The 14,866-nt window shown below is 43.4% G+C and overlaps 2 protein-coding genes across 5 annotated transcripts in view; one reads left to right on the forward strand and one right to left on the reverse strand.

The window, feature by feature from the left end:
- TP53BP1 (tumor protein p53 binding protein 1) overlaps nucleotides 1-1,939 on the forward strand; it is a 110,229-nt gene extending 108,290 nt beyond the window's left edge. For all 3 annotated transcript variants that reach the window (XM_006778024.2, XM_006778023.2, XM_006778026.2), the window contains 2 exons: nucleotides 1,037-1,182; nucleotides 1,583-1,939. In XM_006778024.2, the coding sequence (XP_006778087.1) occupies nucleotides 1,037-1,182; nucleotides 1,583-1,770 (334 nt within the window). In that variant the 3' untranslated portion in view covers nucleotides 1,771-1,939. The remainder of the gene's footprint in view (nucleotides 1-1,036; nucleotides 1,183-1,582) is intronic.
- Nucleotides 1,940-2,620: 681 nt separating this feature from the next.
- Nucleotides 2,621-14,866, reverse strand: part of TUBGCP4 (tubulin gamma complex associated protein 4) — a 41,424-nt gene continuing 29,178 nt past the window's right edge. For both annotated transcript variants that reach the window (XM_006778144.2, XM_015557544.1), the window contains 9 exons: nucleotides 12,929-12,979; nucleotides 12,402-12,507; nucleotides 10,859-10,966; nucleotides 10,420-10,558; nucleotides 7,810-7,987; nucleotides 7,122-7,256; nucleotides 5,163-5,279; nucleotides 4,451-4,590; nucleotides 2,621-3,616 (listed from right to left, as the gene is read on the reverse strand). In XM_006778144.2, coding sequence (XP_006778207.2) covers nucleotides 3,604-3,616; nucleotides 4,451-4,590; nucleotides 5,163-5,279; nucleotides 7,122-7,256; nucleotides 7,810-7,987; nucleotides 10,420-10,558; nucleotides 10,859-10,966; nucleotides 12,402-12,507; nucleotides 12,929-12,979 — 987 coding nt within the window. In that variant the 3' untranslated portion in view covers nucleotides 2,621-3,603. The remainder of the gene's footprint in view (nucleotides 3,617-4,450; nucleotides 4,591-5,162; nucleotides 5,280-7,121; nucleotides 7,257-7,809; nucleotides 7,988-10,419; nucleotides 10,559-10,858; nucleotides 10,967-12,401; nucleotides 12,508-12,928; nucleotides 12,980-14,866) is intronic.

Consider the following 14,866-nt stretch of genomic DNA (forward strand, 5'->3'; position numbering starts at 1 on the left):
CAGGCACCATGATATAGCAAAATCGCGAATCTTCAATGCATATATAAAGAAATATACGGTAACCCGAATTTACCACACTCGCAAAATCGCACACAGCCAACCATACACCTAGTATGGTATCGCGATTCGAGATTTTGCGCTATCATACTGGGTGTATGGTCGGCTGTGTGCGATTTTGCGAGTGTGGTAAAATCGCATAACAGCAAAATCGCATAACAGCCGAGCATACACCCAGCAGCGCTGCTGATGCCTGAACGGTATGTGGAATGAAGTGGGTGGGCATCGGGAGGCCACTATGGCACGGGGCAAGCACTATGGGCAGTCTATCTGAAGTGTACCTGGCGTATAAGACGACCCCCCACTTGGAGGCATATTTTTCAGGGCCAAAAAATCGTCTTATACGCCGGCAAATACGGTACTTAAGCAGTTCACCTAGTTTACTTCCTTAGGGTACACTGTTTTAGAGACCTTTTGAAAATGTGTGAGCATTTCCATGTTGGTTCAATATTCTCAACCTATAAGGTTAGGGGACTAAGTTTTAAGTAAAGCATTTAAAAATGTACTAGTAGGCTTAGGTCATAGCTGGTTTGGCTCAGTGGATAGAGCATTGGCCTGCACACTGAAGGGCCCTGGATTTCATTCTGGTTAAGGGCACATACCCGGGTTGCGGGCTCGTTCCCCAGTAGGGGGCGCGCAGGAGGCAGCTGATCAATGACTTCATTTCATCATTGATGTTTCTGTCTCTCCTCCCTTCCTTTCTTAAATCAATAAAATTAAAAAAAAAAAGTAGGCTTAGGAGCATGATTTGGCTTATTCCTGGGCCCAGGACAAACATGGAAATGGAGGGGTGGATTAGAAGACCACGACCCCAGAGAATACACATCGTTCACAGAAAGAGGGAAGGAGTGTGGTGCCCAGATGCAGGGGTTTCTAAAGCATCCAGATGTACCTCAGTCCCTTCGTAGAAGGGCTGTTGTTATTATCATGAGAAGACCCCTTCCAATTCCAAGGTGCTCTGTCTCTGCCTCCTTCATAGGCAACCCCGAGAAAACCCTTTCCAGAATCTGAAGGTACTCCTGGTTTCAGACCAACAGCAGAACTTCCTGGAGCTCTGGTCTGAGATCCTCATGACCGGGGGGGCAGCCTCTGTGAAGCAGCACCATTCAAGTGCCCACAACAAAGGTACCTGGAAAGAATGTGTGTGTGGTTGTTGCTCCAATGATATCCTTAGACCCCTAGCAATGAAGCCTTGTGGTCTGTCTCAGTCCTGATGATAGCTACACGGGTAAGGTTAACCTGAGAGAAGCAAAGCACCACCTTCAAGGGGTGGGCCAACATGAGTGAAGCGCTGGGTTGTGTGTGCTCCGATTGGCGTCCAGCGGTGCATTTGCTAAACGTTTCTGTAAGGTCTGTGTTCAGGGATAACTTCACATTTGGTTGTGATTAGCTGCACGCTGTGTTTGACATACAGGGTTTTAGTTTGGGCAGAGTGGGATGTATGGGCTAGAAGGCACATCTGGCTTTTTAATGGAGGGTTAAATTGAGTCTCCGTTCCTTGTTCACCTTCCCCTGCTTCCCGCAGATATCGCTTTAGGGGTATTTGACGTGGTGGTGACGGACCCCTCGTGCCCGGCCTCGGTGCTGAAGTGTGCGGAGGCACTGCAGCTGCCAGTGGTGTCACAAGAGTGGGTGATCCAGTGCCTCATTGTTGGGGAGAGAATCGGATTCAAGCAGCATCCAAAATATAAACACGATTATATTTCTCACTAAGGATACTTGGTCTTACCGGTTTTATTCCTTGCTGTTGTGGAGATTGTGTTTTAACAAGGTTTTAAATGTGTCTTGTGTGTAATTGGATTCTTTGCATGGATCTTGTATATAGTTTTATTTGCTGGACTTTTATGATAAAATAAATGTTGAATCTCTTTGGTTGTAGTAACTGGGATTTCTTCATCCACTTCTTTGAGCTTAATCTCAGAAGAAGCAGTAAGACAAACAGAACCTTCTCTGTGGTTTTCAATAGCCTTGTTCACTGTAGGAGGACAGCCAGGCAAGGAAAATAGCAAGGAGTGACTTTTAAAGTTTTCTGTAGCGTCACAGTCAAAAGGTCATCCTGGGATGTCTAAAATTCACTGTATCTAAAAAATAAGCTTTACAGTAGGTCCAGGTTAATAGTTGTGCCAAAAGTTGAGTGAAATTCAGCATAGTTCTGAGTTTCCTGGCAATTAGAAAATATCTGTCTTCATAGAGTTGCACTCACTAAACTGACCTGTGGGTACTGTGTTCTCAGAGCTAAAAGGCAAAAGGACCAATTGCTGTGAATGAGCAGTGACTTTCTACAGGGATCAACACGAGAAACAGTGACAACACTTGGAAACGTTATAGGTACCAGTCACAGGCACTGAACTTCATTACTGTCGTCACAGGTGCTGGAGGTTGTTCCTTCCCTCCCCGGAGCATCATCCCTGTTGGTATCTTCGATCTGTAAAACGGGGGCCAAAAATATTTTTCTGCCAAATAGTAAACATTTTAGGTTTTGTGGGCCATTTCGTGTGTCACAGCTACTCACCTTTGCCATGATGGCATGAAAGCAACCACAGACCATGGGTAAACGAATGGAGAGGGTGTGTAACAGTAAAGCTTTATTTATAAAAACAGGCGGCAGGCGATGGTCTGCTAGCCCCGGCTCCAGGGGCAGCAGTGGAAGAGGTCATCGTTAGCTGAAATCGCAGGGAATGAGGGTGGTAGAGTATGTGGTGGATGAAGATGTGAGGACCAGACTGAGTGGCTACAAACTGAAGCCAGAATACTGCATTCTTTTTTGGTTTAAAGGAAATTATTCGATGAACATTTATTTTCATTCACAATGATATAAATATTAGTGATGACTAGTGATGGCTGGGCTCCTAAAATGGGATAATTCTAATTTTCAGTATGTGAAATATAACAATTTGACCTCATTTTTTTTTAAGGAACTTTTTCTTTGTTAAACAATACTTTAAATACATTGTCAATAGCTAGTTTTGTCCTTTCACCAGTCTGAAATCACTGGAAGTTATTGGTAAAATTCTTTAGATTCACAGTTTTGAAAATCCTTAAGGATGGAACAGTCTCTCTTACCTGGTGCCTTCCTGGCTCAGTGGCAACATCCAGCAGCTGACCTACTTGTAAATCTAACTCCTTTTTCACACTGGCCACAAATATTTCACTTTCTGATATGTGATTACTTACTGCTGTGTTTCTTGCAGCTTGAACAGTACTTAGGCACATAGTAGGTGCTCAGTAAATGAACTTATCTGACAGATGTCCTCAATGGAATGGATCTGGCATGGTCAGCAGAGGGAGAGTTGATGCCACATGTCCTCCTTTGTGGGCAAGTTCAGAACTCCCTAAAGGGGGCAGACCCTTCCACATGGGAACAAAGCGAGGAGCTGTACTCTTGAATGTTCAGTAATCGCTTCTCGGGCGAAAGGTAGAGCCATCTCAGTAGTTTGCAGATATTTGGTGAGTGGCTAGAGAATGGGATATTGGTTTTGAGTCTTCTGTTAAAGGCGGAACGCTACGGGGATAGATTTGTTATTTTAGTTTGTGAACCAGAAATGTTCACATCCCGAAACTAGAAAAAAAAGGAGAAAAAAGAAACACCTCATCAAACATGCTTTGCTAAGATTTTCTTCACAGAAATATGAATCAGGGTAACTTGTGATCTAGATAATGTCATCTTAAAACTCAAAGTTTCTCTGACTCCTAAAATTGCTTAGGAAAATATGCTTGACATTTCAGACAGAGAAAGGAGAATCAAGTGCTTTTTAATGGGACAGACCCGAGTGAGGCCAACCACCACTGCAACTCAGTATTAGATTTAAGAAGTTTAGAGTTAGCAGGGGCGATCCTCTGCTTGCACAGACTCGGAAGCTGCACAGCTCGTTAATGTCAGAGCTGGGAACTGAACCCATGTTACTTCCCAGCATGGCTATACACAGCCTAGCCAAGAACTTAAAACCCATCTCAGCCTAGGAGTTTAGTCTTTTAATATGATGATGACTTTCACTGGGAAATATCCATTAAAATTATTAAAGATGATCAGACACAGCCCTCTCTCTCTGAGCCTTCGTTTCCTTGTTTATAAAATGAGGATATATGGATTAGAATCAGGGGTGGGGAGCCTTTTTTCTGCCAAGGGCCATTTGGATATTTACATTATTTGCAAGCCAAACAAAATTATCAGCTTAAAAATTACCTGCTATATTTGGTCAAACATTTATCTCACATCTAATGCCTTGGCAGGGCCAGACCAAATGATTTTGTGGGCCTTATACGGCCCACGGGCCAGACGTCCACATCCCTGGTTAGGTAATGGCTAAAGCCTGCTTCCAGCTTTGGAATTCTACAACTGGTCTTATAAAAGCCACATACATAGTCCACTGAGTTCCCCAGGGGTTGTTCCTACCTGCCCAGAGTTCCACCAGCCTGGGTGTAGTATTTGTTATAATCTAGTCGTAACAGTAGTTGAGCCAAATCCGAGTTGATTTGATGATTACGGACACTGGAGAGAATCTTGAATAGGAGTGAAGACTGACGGCTAAAGCCCTGCAGAGAGAAGGACTCAAGTTGCCATTCCTCTTGACTCACCAACTATCCATGTGGAGAGGGAAAAGCCTTGCTCAGAATTCTATGGCACCGCCTGGCCTTCCCACATGCCCCTTCTCTTAGCTCCTGAAATACCTTCGTAGTGCTGAGTCCACAGAACCCGGACTTCCTATGGAAGTCCTCCCATCCTCAGTAGGAACTTAGCAGCCAGCTTCAAATTGATAAGTTCTGTCGTGGACTGGGGCTGCGGAGAGCCTGTGCGTTTTGTTACAGGAGATCATTATAATCTCCGTGAGACAGAGTCGGTTGAAGGAAGTAAGGATCTGGCCATGAGAAAGTGAGAGCAGAGCCGATGCCTATTGGTGGGCTGAATAAACTACCCAGGGCTGACCTATTTTTGAATGCTGAGGCAGCACAAAATTATCTGCTTCAAAATCAACCAGTAACGTTTTAAATTTGTATCTTGTCATTTATTTCTGTGTGTATGTATGGGGAATGCTTTATTGCCTCTAAGGGAAAGATATGGTTCCCTTTGGACAGGGCTGCCCACTGCCACTGGCCAGACCACTCACCTTCACCAGGATGCGCAGCTGGGCGACCCCACGCTCGTCCAGGGGGCCCAGGTTCTGGCTGACCAGCGAGCAGAAGCTGTGGCAGAGATCTAGAATTTCATTCAGGCAGTGAAACACCTATACAGGAAGCAAGGCTGGCATTAGGAAAAAGGAGATCTGTGACATTAAACATGTTGGAAAATCTAAGAACTAATGTATTCTCATGCTCCCACATCTGACCTTAGGAGTGAGAATGTCATGTGCAAGTCCTGCCAACTCCTCCAAATGCAACACGTGTAAAACAAACCCCTTCCTGGGAAAGATGCTATTGCTCTTAGTCGCCCCTGCACAGAAGCTCCACACTAGCCAATTAAACCAGCCACCGTTTCATGGACCCACCGCGCCTGTTCCTGCCTTGAGCTTGGCTTTCAGTGTTGCTCCCTGTGCCTGGGACACTCTCCTCCTAATACCAGGCCCTGCTCCTCAGTGGAGCGCTTCCTTCCTACTGTAGCCTTTAGTGACCCCCTAATTCTCTCTCCTCTATATTATCTGTACTATTCGGTTCGTGTTTGTTCAGCCCATCTATGTTGTTACTGATCTGTGTGTGTATGTATGTCCTGTTTCTCCAACTAGATTGTGAGCTCCTTAAGGGCAGAGCCATGACTTATACCTCTTTGTATCCCTAGTGCCTTGCATACAGTAAGCACTCAATAAATATTTAGTGATGACTACCTGCTCTGAGAGTCTGCTTTTCCCCAAGGGAGGCACTCATGCCATCGAATACAGCATACCTGTCACAGTGGTTCTTGGTGGCTTTCAATTCACAGAACCCTTTGGAGTGTATTTATATGACTTACTCTCCCTTAGTGCAGCAACATTAACAGCCCCAAACCAGGACAAAAAAGGAGTCTGCAGTGCTTGTGGTGTGGCACAGCTCACATCAGAGAGAAAGGGTAACCGTTACAGTATAACCTACAAAAGGTCATTTCAATCTTTTTTTTTTTAAAATTCTGGAATTAGAATTAGCTTGTGAGCTTTAAAAAAATATTTGTACCACCTGTCCGGCATGGCTCAGTGGTTGAGCGTCGACCTATGAACCAGGAGATCACACTTTGATTCCCGGTCGGGGCACATGCCCTGGTTATGGACTCAAGCCTCGGGGTGAGAGGGGGGGCCGGCAGGAAGCAGCCCATCAGTGATTCTCTCTCATCATTGACGTTTCTATCTCTCTCTCCCTCTCTGAATTAAGAAAAAAATATTTTAAAAATAAATACTGGTACCTGGGTCCCACTCCAGGGACTCTAATTTAAGTGCTCTGGGCCTCGTTTTTTAAAGTTCCCAGATTCCCATGTGGATCCAAAGTTGAGAATAACTTCCCTGAAGGAGACATACATGGAGAGGAAGACACTCACTACTCCAGTTGTCTGTGAAAACAACTTTCAAACACTGATTGATCCTTATCCAAAGATTTCTAGACTTGGCCCAGTGGCTCAGTTGGTTAGAGCATTGTCCTGACATACCAAGGTTGCAGGTTCAATCCCCGGTCAAGGCACATACAAGAATCAGCCAGTGAATGCATAAATAAGTGGGACAACAAATCAATGTTCACCTCTCTCTCTCTCCTCCTTCCCCCCTCTTGCTAAAAAGAAGTCAATACTAGAAAAGTAAATTCTATATGCTTTTTGTTGGTCTTTCCGTGGCGTCAGAAAGGTTTTTAAATTTCTTGAAATCCTTCCTTCTGAGGGTTAAACCCATAGTTTGTCATCTATATTTAGCTGCTTACCACATCCTATGATATATTTAAGAGATGCAAAGACATTTAAGTTCCCTTTTAACACTCCCTTTCATTTTGCTTTATAAGTTGTTAAAAATGGAGGGTAAGCAATTACTTAATGATAGTTCCATATCCTGGCAACTCAAAGTGGCTATGGAAACATTCAAGCTAGAAGCAGTCTGAGAAAACCAATCAGTCCTACTTACAGGTTTCAACAAGATAAAGGACTGAGCCAGCAAATTACTCAGGAAGTGGTCGTGAGCCAATCGGATGCTTTCAAAGTCTCGGGTAGAGTTGATTTGATGAAGCAGCTGTGAGAACTGAGACTCCAGCACATCTACCTGGTAGACAGTTACACAAATAATTACAGCAGCTTGCATATTCTGAGCAAGGAAAGCTTGCATATTCTGAGTACTCAAGGACAGTAATGCCTGACAGGAAGACACAGAAGCTCCCTGCCCCCACCCATCTTTCTCCTATGGAAGCCACTTTAAGGCTGACCAAAGACACCCTTAGAGACCCAGCCTTGTAGAAAGTTATCTGCCTAATTCTTCAGCCTCCGGTCTTGGCAGATTCCCCACCCGACCGCCTGCCCCAGCCCAATCCCCCCTGACACACCCCCTCCACTGACTGACTTGATTATGTCCTACAGGATTCCAGAAGTTACAGCAAACTAAAAATAGGGCCAGGTCAACAATAAATATTGCACTGTTGATAAGGACCCTAACCCCTCTTTGTCTTTCATTTATTTTCACTTTCCTCAAAAACGCCCCCAAGAAACAAGCCTATTGATAAAATCGTGAATTTTCTCAAATCTCAGCGTTTCACCAAACTCCTGCCAACGTCCCGGACTTCTCTTTGTACCCCTTCCTCTCCTCCTCAGTCAGCACAGACCTGGAGGTAATACTGAAGATTGTCCACCAGGAAGGCCATGTGATTTCTCAGGCGCCACTTGACTGCGTCGGTCTGGTTGGATTTGAGGTGCTTGCGCTGCATCTGCAGGGCCCAGCAGTGCTGCAGTTCAGCTTGTACCCGGCGCACACTCAGTAAGTACTTGAAAACTACGTTGTACCTGGGACAGAAATATCAGGCTATGCAAGATAAAAAGTTCACTCCCCGCCCCATCCCTCAACAGACCCCAGCACTTTGTGCCACCCGCCCCTCCCCAAAAAGGCAAGAAGGAAATAAGAATGGCTAGAGATGGGGACCAATAAAATTATTTGATGGACTGTTACATAGCCTTAAAGTGAACTTCAGCTGTACAACACAACAAAACAACTCCCAGTAATATCATCATTTTGAATAAAAAGGTAAATCTCAAAAGATTACATACTATAGTGTTATACTCTTTTTTATAGTGTTTAAAACAACTGCATAGGAAAAAGTATATACTTTGGGGGAATATATTTAGATGTTATAAAAGTAAACATAGATATATGATAGAAAACATGGAATTTAGGATAGTGGTCGCTTTGGGATGCTGGAGGCAAGAGGGCAGGACTGGGAAGGACCACATAGGTAGATGGAAATTATTGTCAGTGTTCTAGTTATTGTGCTGGGAAGTGGATGCGCATGTGTGTGTGTGTGAGTGAGAGTATGTGTGTGAGAGAGTGTGTGTGTGAGAGTGTGTGTAAATGTGTGAGTGAGTGTGTGTGTGTGAGTGAGAGTGTATAAGAAAGAAGAAAAGAGGGTCTTTCAAGGACCCATAAGAAGAGTATGTTAGGATCCAAAGATTTTGGTTAATATGATTCTCTGTCCCTGAAGCCCAAAGAGAAGATAAAGTTGAGGGCTCCCCTCATTGAGATCCCCTGCAGCAAGCTCAGGGGCTAACTGCCAATTGCTGAACCCTGTACGGAGAAGACACATGGGATGAGCAGCTGATTCCTGGTGGAACTGCATATATTTACCTATTCTAGGTAGGTATGCGGAAGACAATCCAATTCCATTTGGTTTTTTAAAAATTACCTATTTCTAGTGGAACAACATATTGAAAATAGTTCATCTTGTTTGGATTCTGATTTGAGTAAACCATAGAAAACATTTTTTAGATAATTGGGGTAATTTCAATGTGGACTGGATATCACACAAGAGAGAATTTTATTGGGCATGATAATGGCATTGTGGTTGTGCTTATAAACATCTTTTGAATTGCATAATGACAGTGAATGACATGTCTGGGATTGCTTTATAGACTCCAGCAAAAAACACACACACAAAATAAGTCCCATAATGTTGATGGTTACTGAAGCTGGATATGTGTACATGGGAGTTCACTATAGTCCATAGGAGATTTTCATAATAAGAAGTTTAAAAATACCTCTGAGTTTGATTTCTTTAAAGGCATCTCAAGTGAGGAGGTGAGCGGACAGTGGGGCTGTGGGCTCTGAACCTGCCACAGAATCTCCCCCCTGCCCGAACAAGCCTGATCTTTTCCAGTTTATGTCTAATCTCTCACTCTAAGCTTCTCTACCCAAAAGTAAAGGGGGTTGTGAACAGGAAGAGGGAGGAATAAGAGAGGCCCTGCTGTTCATTTGTTTTCCTTGTCTCCATTCCCCTAGCCTGAGCATGACCACGTCCATCCTCCAGCCAGGCCAGGGGCCAGTGGCAGAACCTGTCACAGGATTTGGGACATTCCTGAAACGGCTTGGGGATGGATTTCAGAGGCCATCACCAGTCAACTATGCTTCTCCTGCTTCCTTTCTCTAGGCAGCGGTTCTCAACCTGTGGGTTGCGACCCCTTTGGCAGTTGAACGACCCTTTCACAGGGGTCGCCTAAGACCACCCTGCATATCAGATATTTACATTACGATTCATAACAGTAGCAACATTACAGTTATGAAGTAGCAACGAAAGTAATTTTATGGTTGGGTCACAACATGAGGCACTGTATTTAAAGGGCCAGAAGGTTGAGAACCACTGCTCTAGAGCTCTAGTCTACCTCTGGTTCAGGGATGTTAGGTCCTGACGGAGCCGAGCAACAGCACTTGGCAGGCTCTCAGGGTAAAGACCAGGCGGATCCAAGAGTCTTCCCACCTTGAGTGACGCTCCTTCATTCCACCCCGTGGGCTGGGCTGCCCCCACTGCCTCTCCCTGGGGATAAGGAGGTGATCTTCTCCAGTGGCTAAAGTCCACAGCGACGGCTTGAGCTTAGAAAGTCTTCCCAGTAAATAAATAGTCACAGAAGTCAGGGAGGAACTGGGTCAGCCTGAGGGATCACCCAGGGCCAGGCCCATGTGGGGCAGGGACTGCGTGTCCCAGGGGTCAAACTGCTTGTTTTGGCACTAAAAACGCACATGAACCCTTCATAGTTTTAAGGGTTTGACCCTCCCTCACATTCCAGTCCCTACCTCTCCCCACTTCTCAGGTCAGTGGCTTCACTTACTGTTTTCTGTGCAGCCCCTCAAGGCATCTGAGTTGAAACCTCTGATTTACAGGGTGGCTACTGTTCTCCCACCAATTCTGTTCCTGCTTCCTTCCCTTGGAAGTAAGGTGGGTCTTACTCACTTTTCCAGGACAGCAGGCGTGAAGAGAATGTGCAGTGGCCACTGCACTTTGTAGGAAAGACCGAGGGCTGCCCAGCCCGATGCAGGGGCTTCCCGAGGAGAGGTTTCCCGGGGAGGCCCGTCCCTGGCCTGAGCAGCATCTGTCAAGAAGAGGAGGAAGGATGTGTAGATCAGACTTTAATCTAGAACTAGAGCATCAACGGTGAGTAGCATTCAGGAAATGAGTGCTCCCTCAGCCCACAGTGTCAGAAGCACAAAGGGGACTTGCAGAGGCAAGGAACTGTTCGTGTGAAGTTCTCTTAGGAGATTTTTATAAAATGGGAACTAGCTGGTTTCTAAGGTCCAAAATGCTATGGCTTCTGTGGAGGTAGGTGGAAGCAGAGGTAGCAGAACAGATGATGAGCGGCAGGAACAGAAAGATGTCCGACAGGATGGCCAACCTTTGTGCTCCTTCCCGTGGTACTCAATCGTCAAGTGCAGCAGAGGGAGGAGGTTGTCATCGTCTAGCAACACCTTGTGTGCCGACTGCTGGAAGGCCACGTTCACGTCTGCAAGGAAGAACATGGGCTGACACGAGTGCTTGGCTACGTAACAAACCCAGACTCCTGCTTCCCACCTCCCCCGGCTGCCGAAAACAAACAGTAGGACGCAACAGATGTCGGTTGCTTTTGCCTGACTAGCATGCGTTCCTCCTCCTCTTGCTGGTAACTGCATTCTGATTTTCCTTGGAGAATCACGCTGCCCACGGTAACCCATGCAGTTCCAGTGGGGTTGACAATACCTGATCCTAGGGGCTGGCAGGGGACTCCGGCATGATCAAATGGAATATGATACTCTACCTTGATATACTATTTTGTTTAGGGGTCTGAACATGACCCAAGCCAGGCCAATTAAGAGGCTTTCAGATGCTGAATGAGTACAGCTGTGTGTGTGTGTGTTCACTGGAGGCCATCCTGCCACCATACAGAACAGGCCTGTCTAAGAAGAAAGGCAGAGATAAAGATGGAATGATACCAAGTCCTGAAAGTGTCATATGAGCCATTAGCTCAAACTCTGCCTAAAGCCATCATACTTCTGAACTTTTCAGTCATAAGAATCAATAAATGATTTTCCCCTCTTTAAGTGAGTTTGAATCGGGTTTTCTGATATTTGCAACCAAAAAAGTCCCATGTAAGTGTAGTGGACATCTATTGTTTTATAGAGCTAGAAAAATAGTAACTCTGTCCCCCTCTTCATACCCCCCCACCAATTTTCTTTTCTACTCTGATCCTCACCCAACTTCCCTCATGTAATCTGAATGGGAATAGTGATCATCCCCGTTGGTCAAAGATAAACACTTTACTGAGGAAGGCACATCTTGATGTCTGACCTCTCTGTTCCAGGGACAGGTATATGATCTGGGCTGGGCTCATCAAAAAATTTCCTCGGAATTCTTTATTTTGCTACCAAAGAGATCAGATTTGGTAGACATTGTGAGGCATGCTCCTAGGATCTGCTAGTGGCCACGTTTCCAGATGGAAATGTAAGGCCATCAAGGAGTGTACAAGGGGCACAGAGAAGACATGGTAAGACAGAGAGGATCTTAGCAGAATTCAAGCCGGTAACATCAGTTGTTCTGAGGCCCAGCTATACCCAACCCCCCTGGAGTTACAGATACAATAGCAAATGTATTCTCCTTTTCTACCTAAGTTAGTTCAGGTTAGGTTCCCATCATTACAACCTGAAGAATTCTAGTACAGCAGGTGGCAATAAGTCCCAAGGTGTCCCATAGGGATATAAGGCTATAATCTGATGGTTTGAAGGCCTGAACCGACTCTTCCAGAAACGGTCACAGGCCAAGAGGCTGCTCCCCGTGACCAGGTGGGAAGCCTACCTGGCAGGCCTTGCATCTCTGTAACTAGCCAGTCTGCGCTTATGAGGAGCAGCCAAGAAACACCCTACAACTTCAGTCAGCTGCTCATCTTCAGGCCCCAGGGCAATTACCATGTTCCGTGACTGCGGTGGGTGGTGTTTTTAACATGTGTTGAGCTGTGTCAATGAAGGCCTGAAACAGTTCTCCACGTCCAAGAAGGTAGAAGTCTTTAATGATCTGCAAAAAAGAATTTCAATTTATAATTTGGTAATCCAGCAGGGCCCTGAGCTCCTCACTGTCGTACTGGAATTACACACAGAATTTCCAAAGTTCATCAGTTTGAGTTACCGTACAAAAGGACATAGGCTTCTGGCATTTTAAAGGGGCATATTAGCAATCCCTCAGGGCAGAGTGTCTGGTGTGTCTTTGGTGTCATTCAGTAAACACAGTTATGTTACGCCAGGAGAAACTTAACACCTAAAGTTTTGTACTGTAGTTCATTTGTAGTAACAGGTGGAGGTGGCCCACTTGGCCGAGGACATGTCAGGTCATCTAGAAATCTGGGTTCAGGCAATCAGCGCTCTCAGCAGAGGCTGGAAAATGAAGTCACTGCTCACCAGCATCACTTTAAGAGTGAATAGGACAGCTAAGCTATTACCTTCAGCTGACCCAGTAAATCTGACTCTTCTACCATCAGCTTCCAGAGATGCTGTGAAAAGAACCAACAAAACAGGGACAACATTTCATTACAATGAAAATTAACATAAAACATGGTTTTGTACAAATCCAGCAACGTTGACAAAAAAATATAAACCATGACCAAGTCAGGTTAAATCTAGGAATGAAAGGGAAGTTTAACAGCAAAATAATATATATGAGGTGGAAATATTCTGAAATTAAATAGTAGTGATGATTATACAACATGGTGAATACACTAAAAACTAATGAAATTTATACTACCTTTAAATGGCTCAAATAGCGTCATGTAAATTTTATTCAATAAAAAAATAAACATTTAAATATGAATGTAATTAATAAATTAAATATAAAAAATAACCATATGATCACTTCAATAGATGCAGAAAAAGCATTTGATAAAAGTCAATATCCTTTCATGATTTTAAAAAAACAAACAAGAAACAAAAGGAAACATTCTTAGAAAGGGTATGTACCAAAACTCTACAGCAAACAACCAAGTTGCTAGAACAATTGGATATACACATGTAAAAAATTAAAAGTTGATTCAATCCATATAGTGGAATACTGTGTAGTTGTAAAACATAACCAGGACCTTCTCCAGGGAAATGTGTAAATATTACCAAGACATTGTTAAGCAGAGAAAACCAAGTTGTATAATACTGTATACAGTGAACTATCTTTTGTGTAACAAAGGGGAAAACACATATTCGTAATCCTTATATATGCCACAAATATATATCTATACAGAAGAAAGAAAATTTATAATGTTGGGTTAAGGAAAATGGGAACTGGGCATGGAGTCAAAGTATTTTTCCTCCTGTATTTTTATTTTTGAGCTATGTGAATTGTTTTCTTATGAATAAATAAAAGATACTAAAATTTTTAAAAAGTTGATTCATACCTTGTACAACATAGAAAAATTAACTCAAAATGATCACAAACCTAATAGTAAAACTGAAAACCATAAATTTCTAGAAGAAAACAAGAGAAAATTTTTATGACCTTGGTTAGTTAAGCAAAGATTTCTTAGGCACAATGCCAAAAGCATGATCCATAAAAGAATAAAAATTGGTAAACTGGATTTAGTCAAAATTAACTTCTGCTATTTGAAAGACAGTGTTAAGGGAATGAAAAGACAAGTCATAGATTGGGAGAAAATATTTATAAGTCACATATCAAAGGACTTATATCTAGAATAAAGAATTCTTGAAACTCAAATAGTAAAAAAACAAAATAAAAACAATAAAAATGGACAAAAGATTTGAACTGACACTTCACCAAAGGAGATATATGGATGGTAAATAAGCATATAAAAATTAGGGGAATGCAAATTAAAACTACAATGCGGGAAAAACCTAAATATTTATCAGCAGAGGAAGAGAAAACACATTGATTTAGCAATAGAAAGGGTCAATATTTCTATTGATTTAGCAATAGAAATAGAAAACACAATTATAAAGTTTGTATGGAACCACAAAAAGGTCCCAAATAGCCAAAACGATCCTGAAATACAAAGCTGGAGACATCACACTTCCTAATTTCAAACTGTACTACAAAGCTACAGGCCATTTTAATGTCTAATACTCTATGTTTATAACACAACTCTGTCTCCAACACCTAGAAATTTTTGAGGCAGTGACCAAAAAAGATGACAATTTGTGACAGATTACTGGGCTTCCTATGTGAGGGCACCTGATGCTAAGCTTCCTCAGGATCTGGACACTGACTCTAGTGCAGGGGTGGGCAACCTTTTTGTGAGTGCATGCCAAAACCAGCAAAATCTCTGACTCAAAATTCTTCTGCGTGCCAACCCTAATTTTTTGAGAATGTGTTACACCTACGTGATATCTCTTAAGGTGTATGTATGTGAAGAACCTTGAAGAAATAATAAAATGCA

The sequence above is a fragment of the Myotis davidii genome, unplaced genomic scaffold (assembly GCF_000327345.1).
Source record: "Myotis davidii unplaced genomic scaffold, ASM32734v1 scaffold46, whole genome shotgun sequence".
In the NCBI taxonomy this organism is placed as follows: Eukaryota; Metazoa; Chordata; class Mammalia; order Chiroptera; family Vespertilionidae; genus Myotis; species Myotis davidii.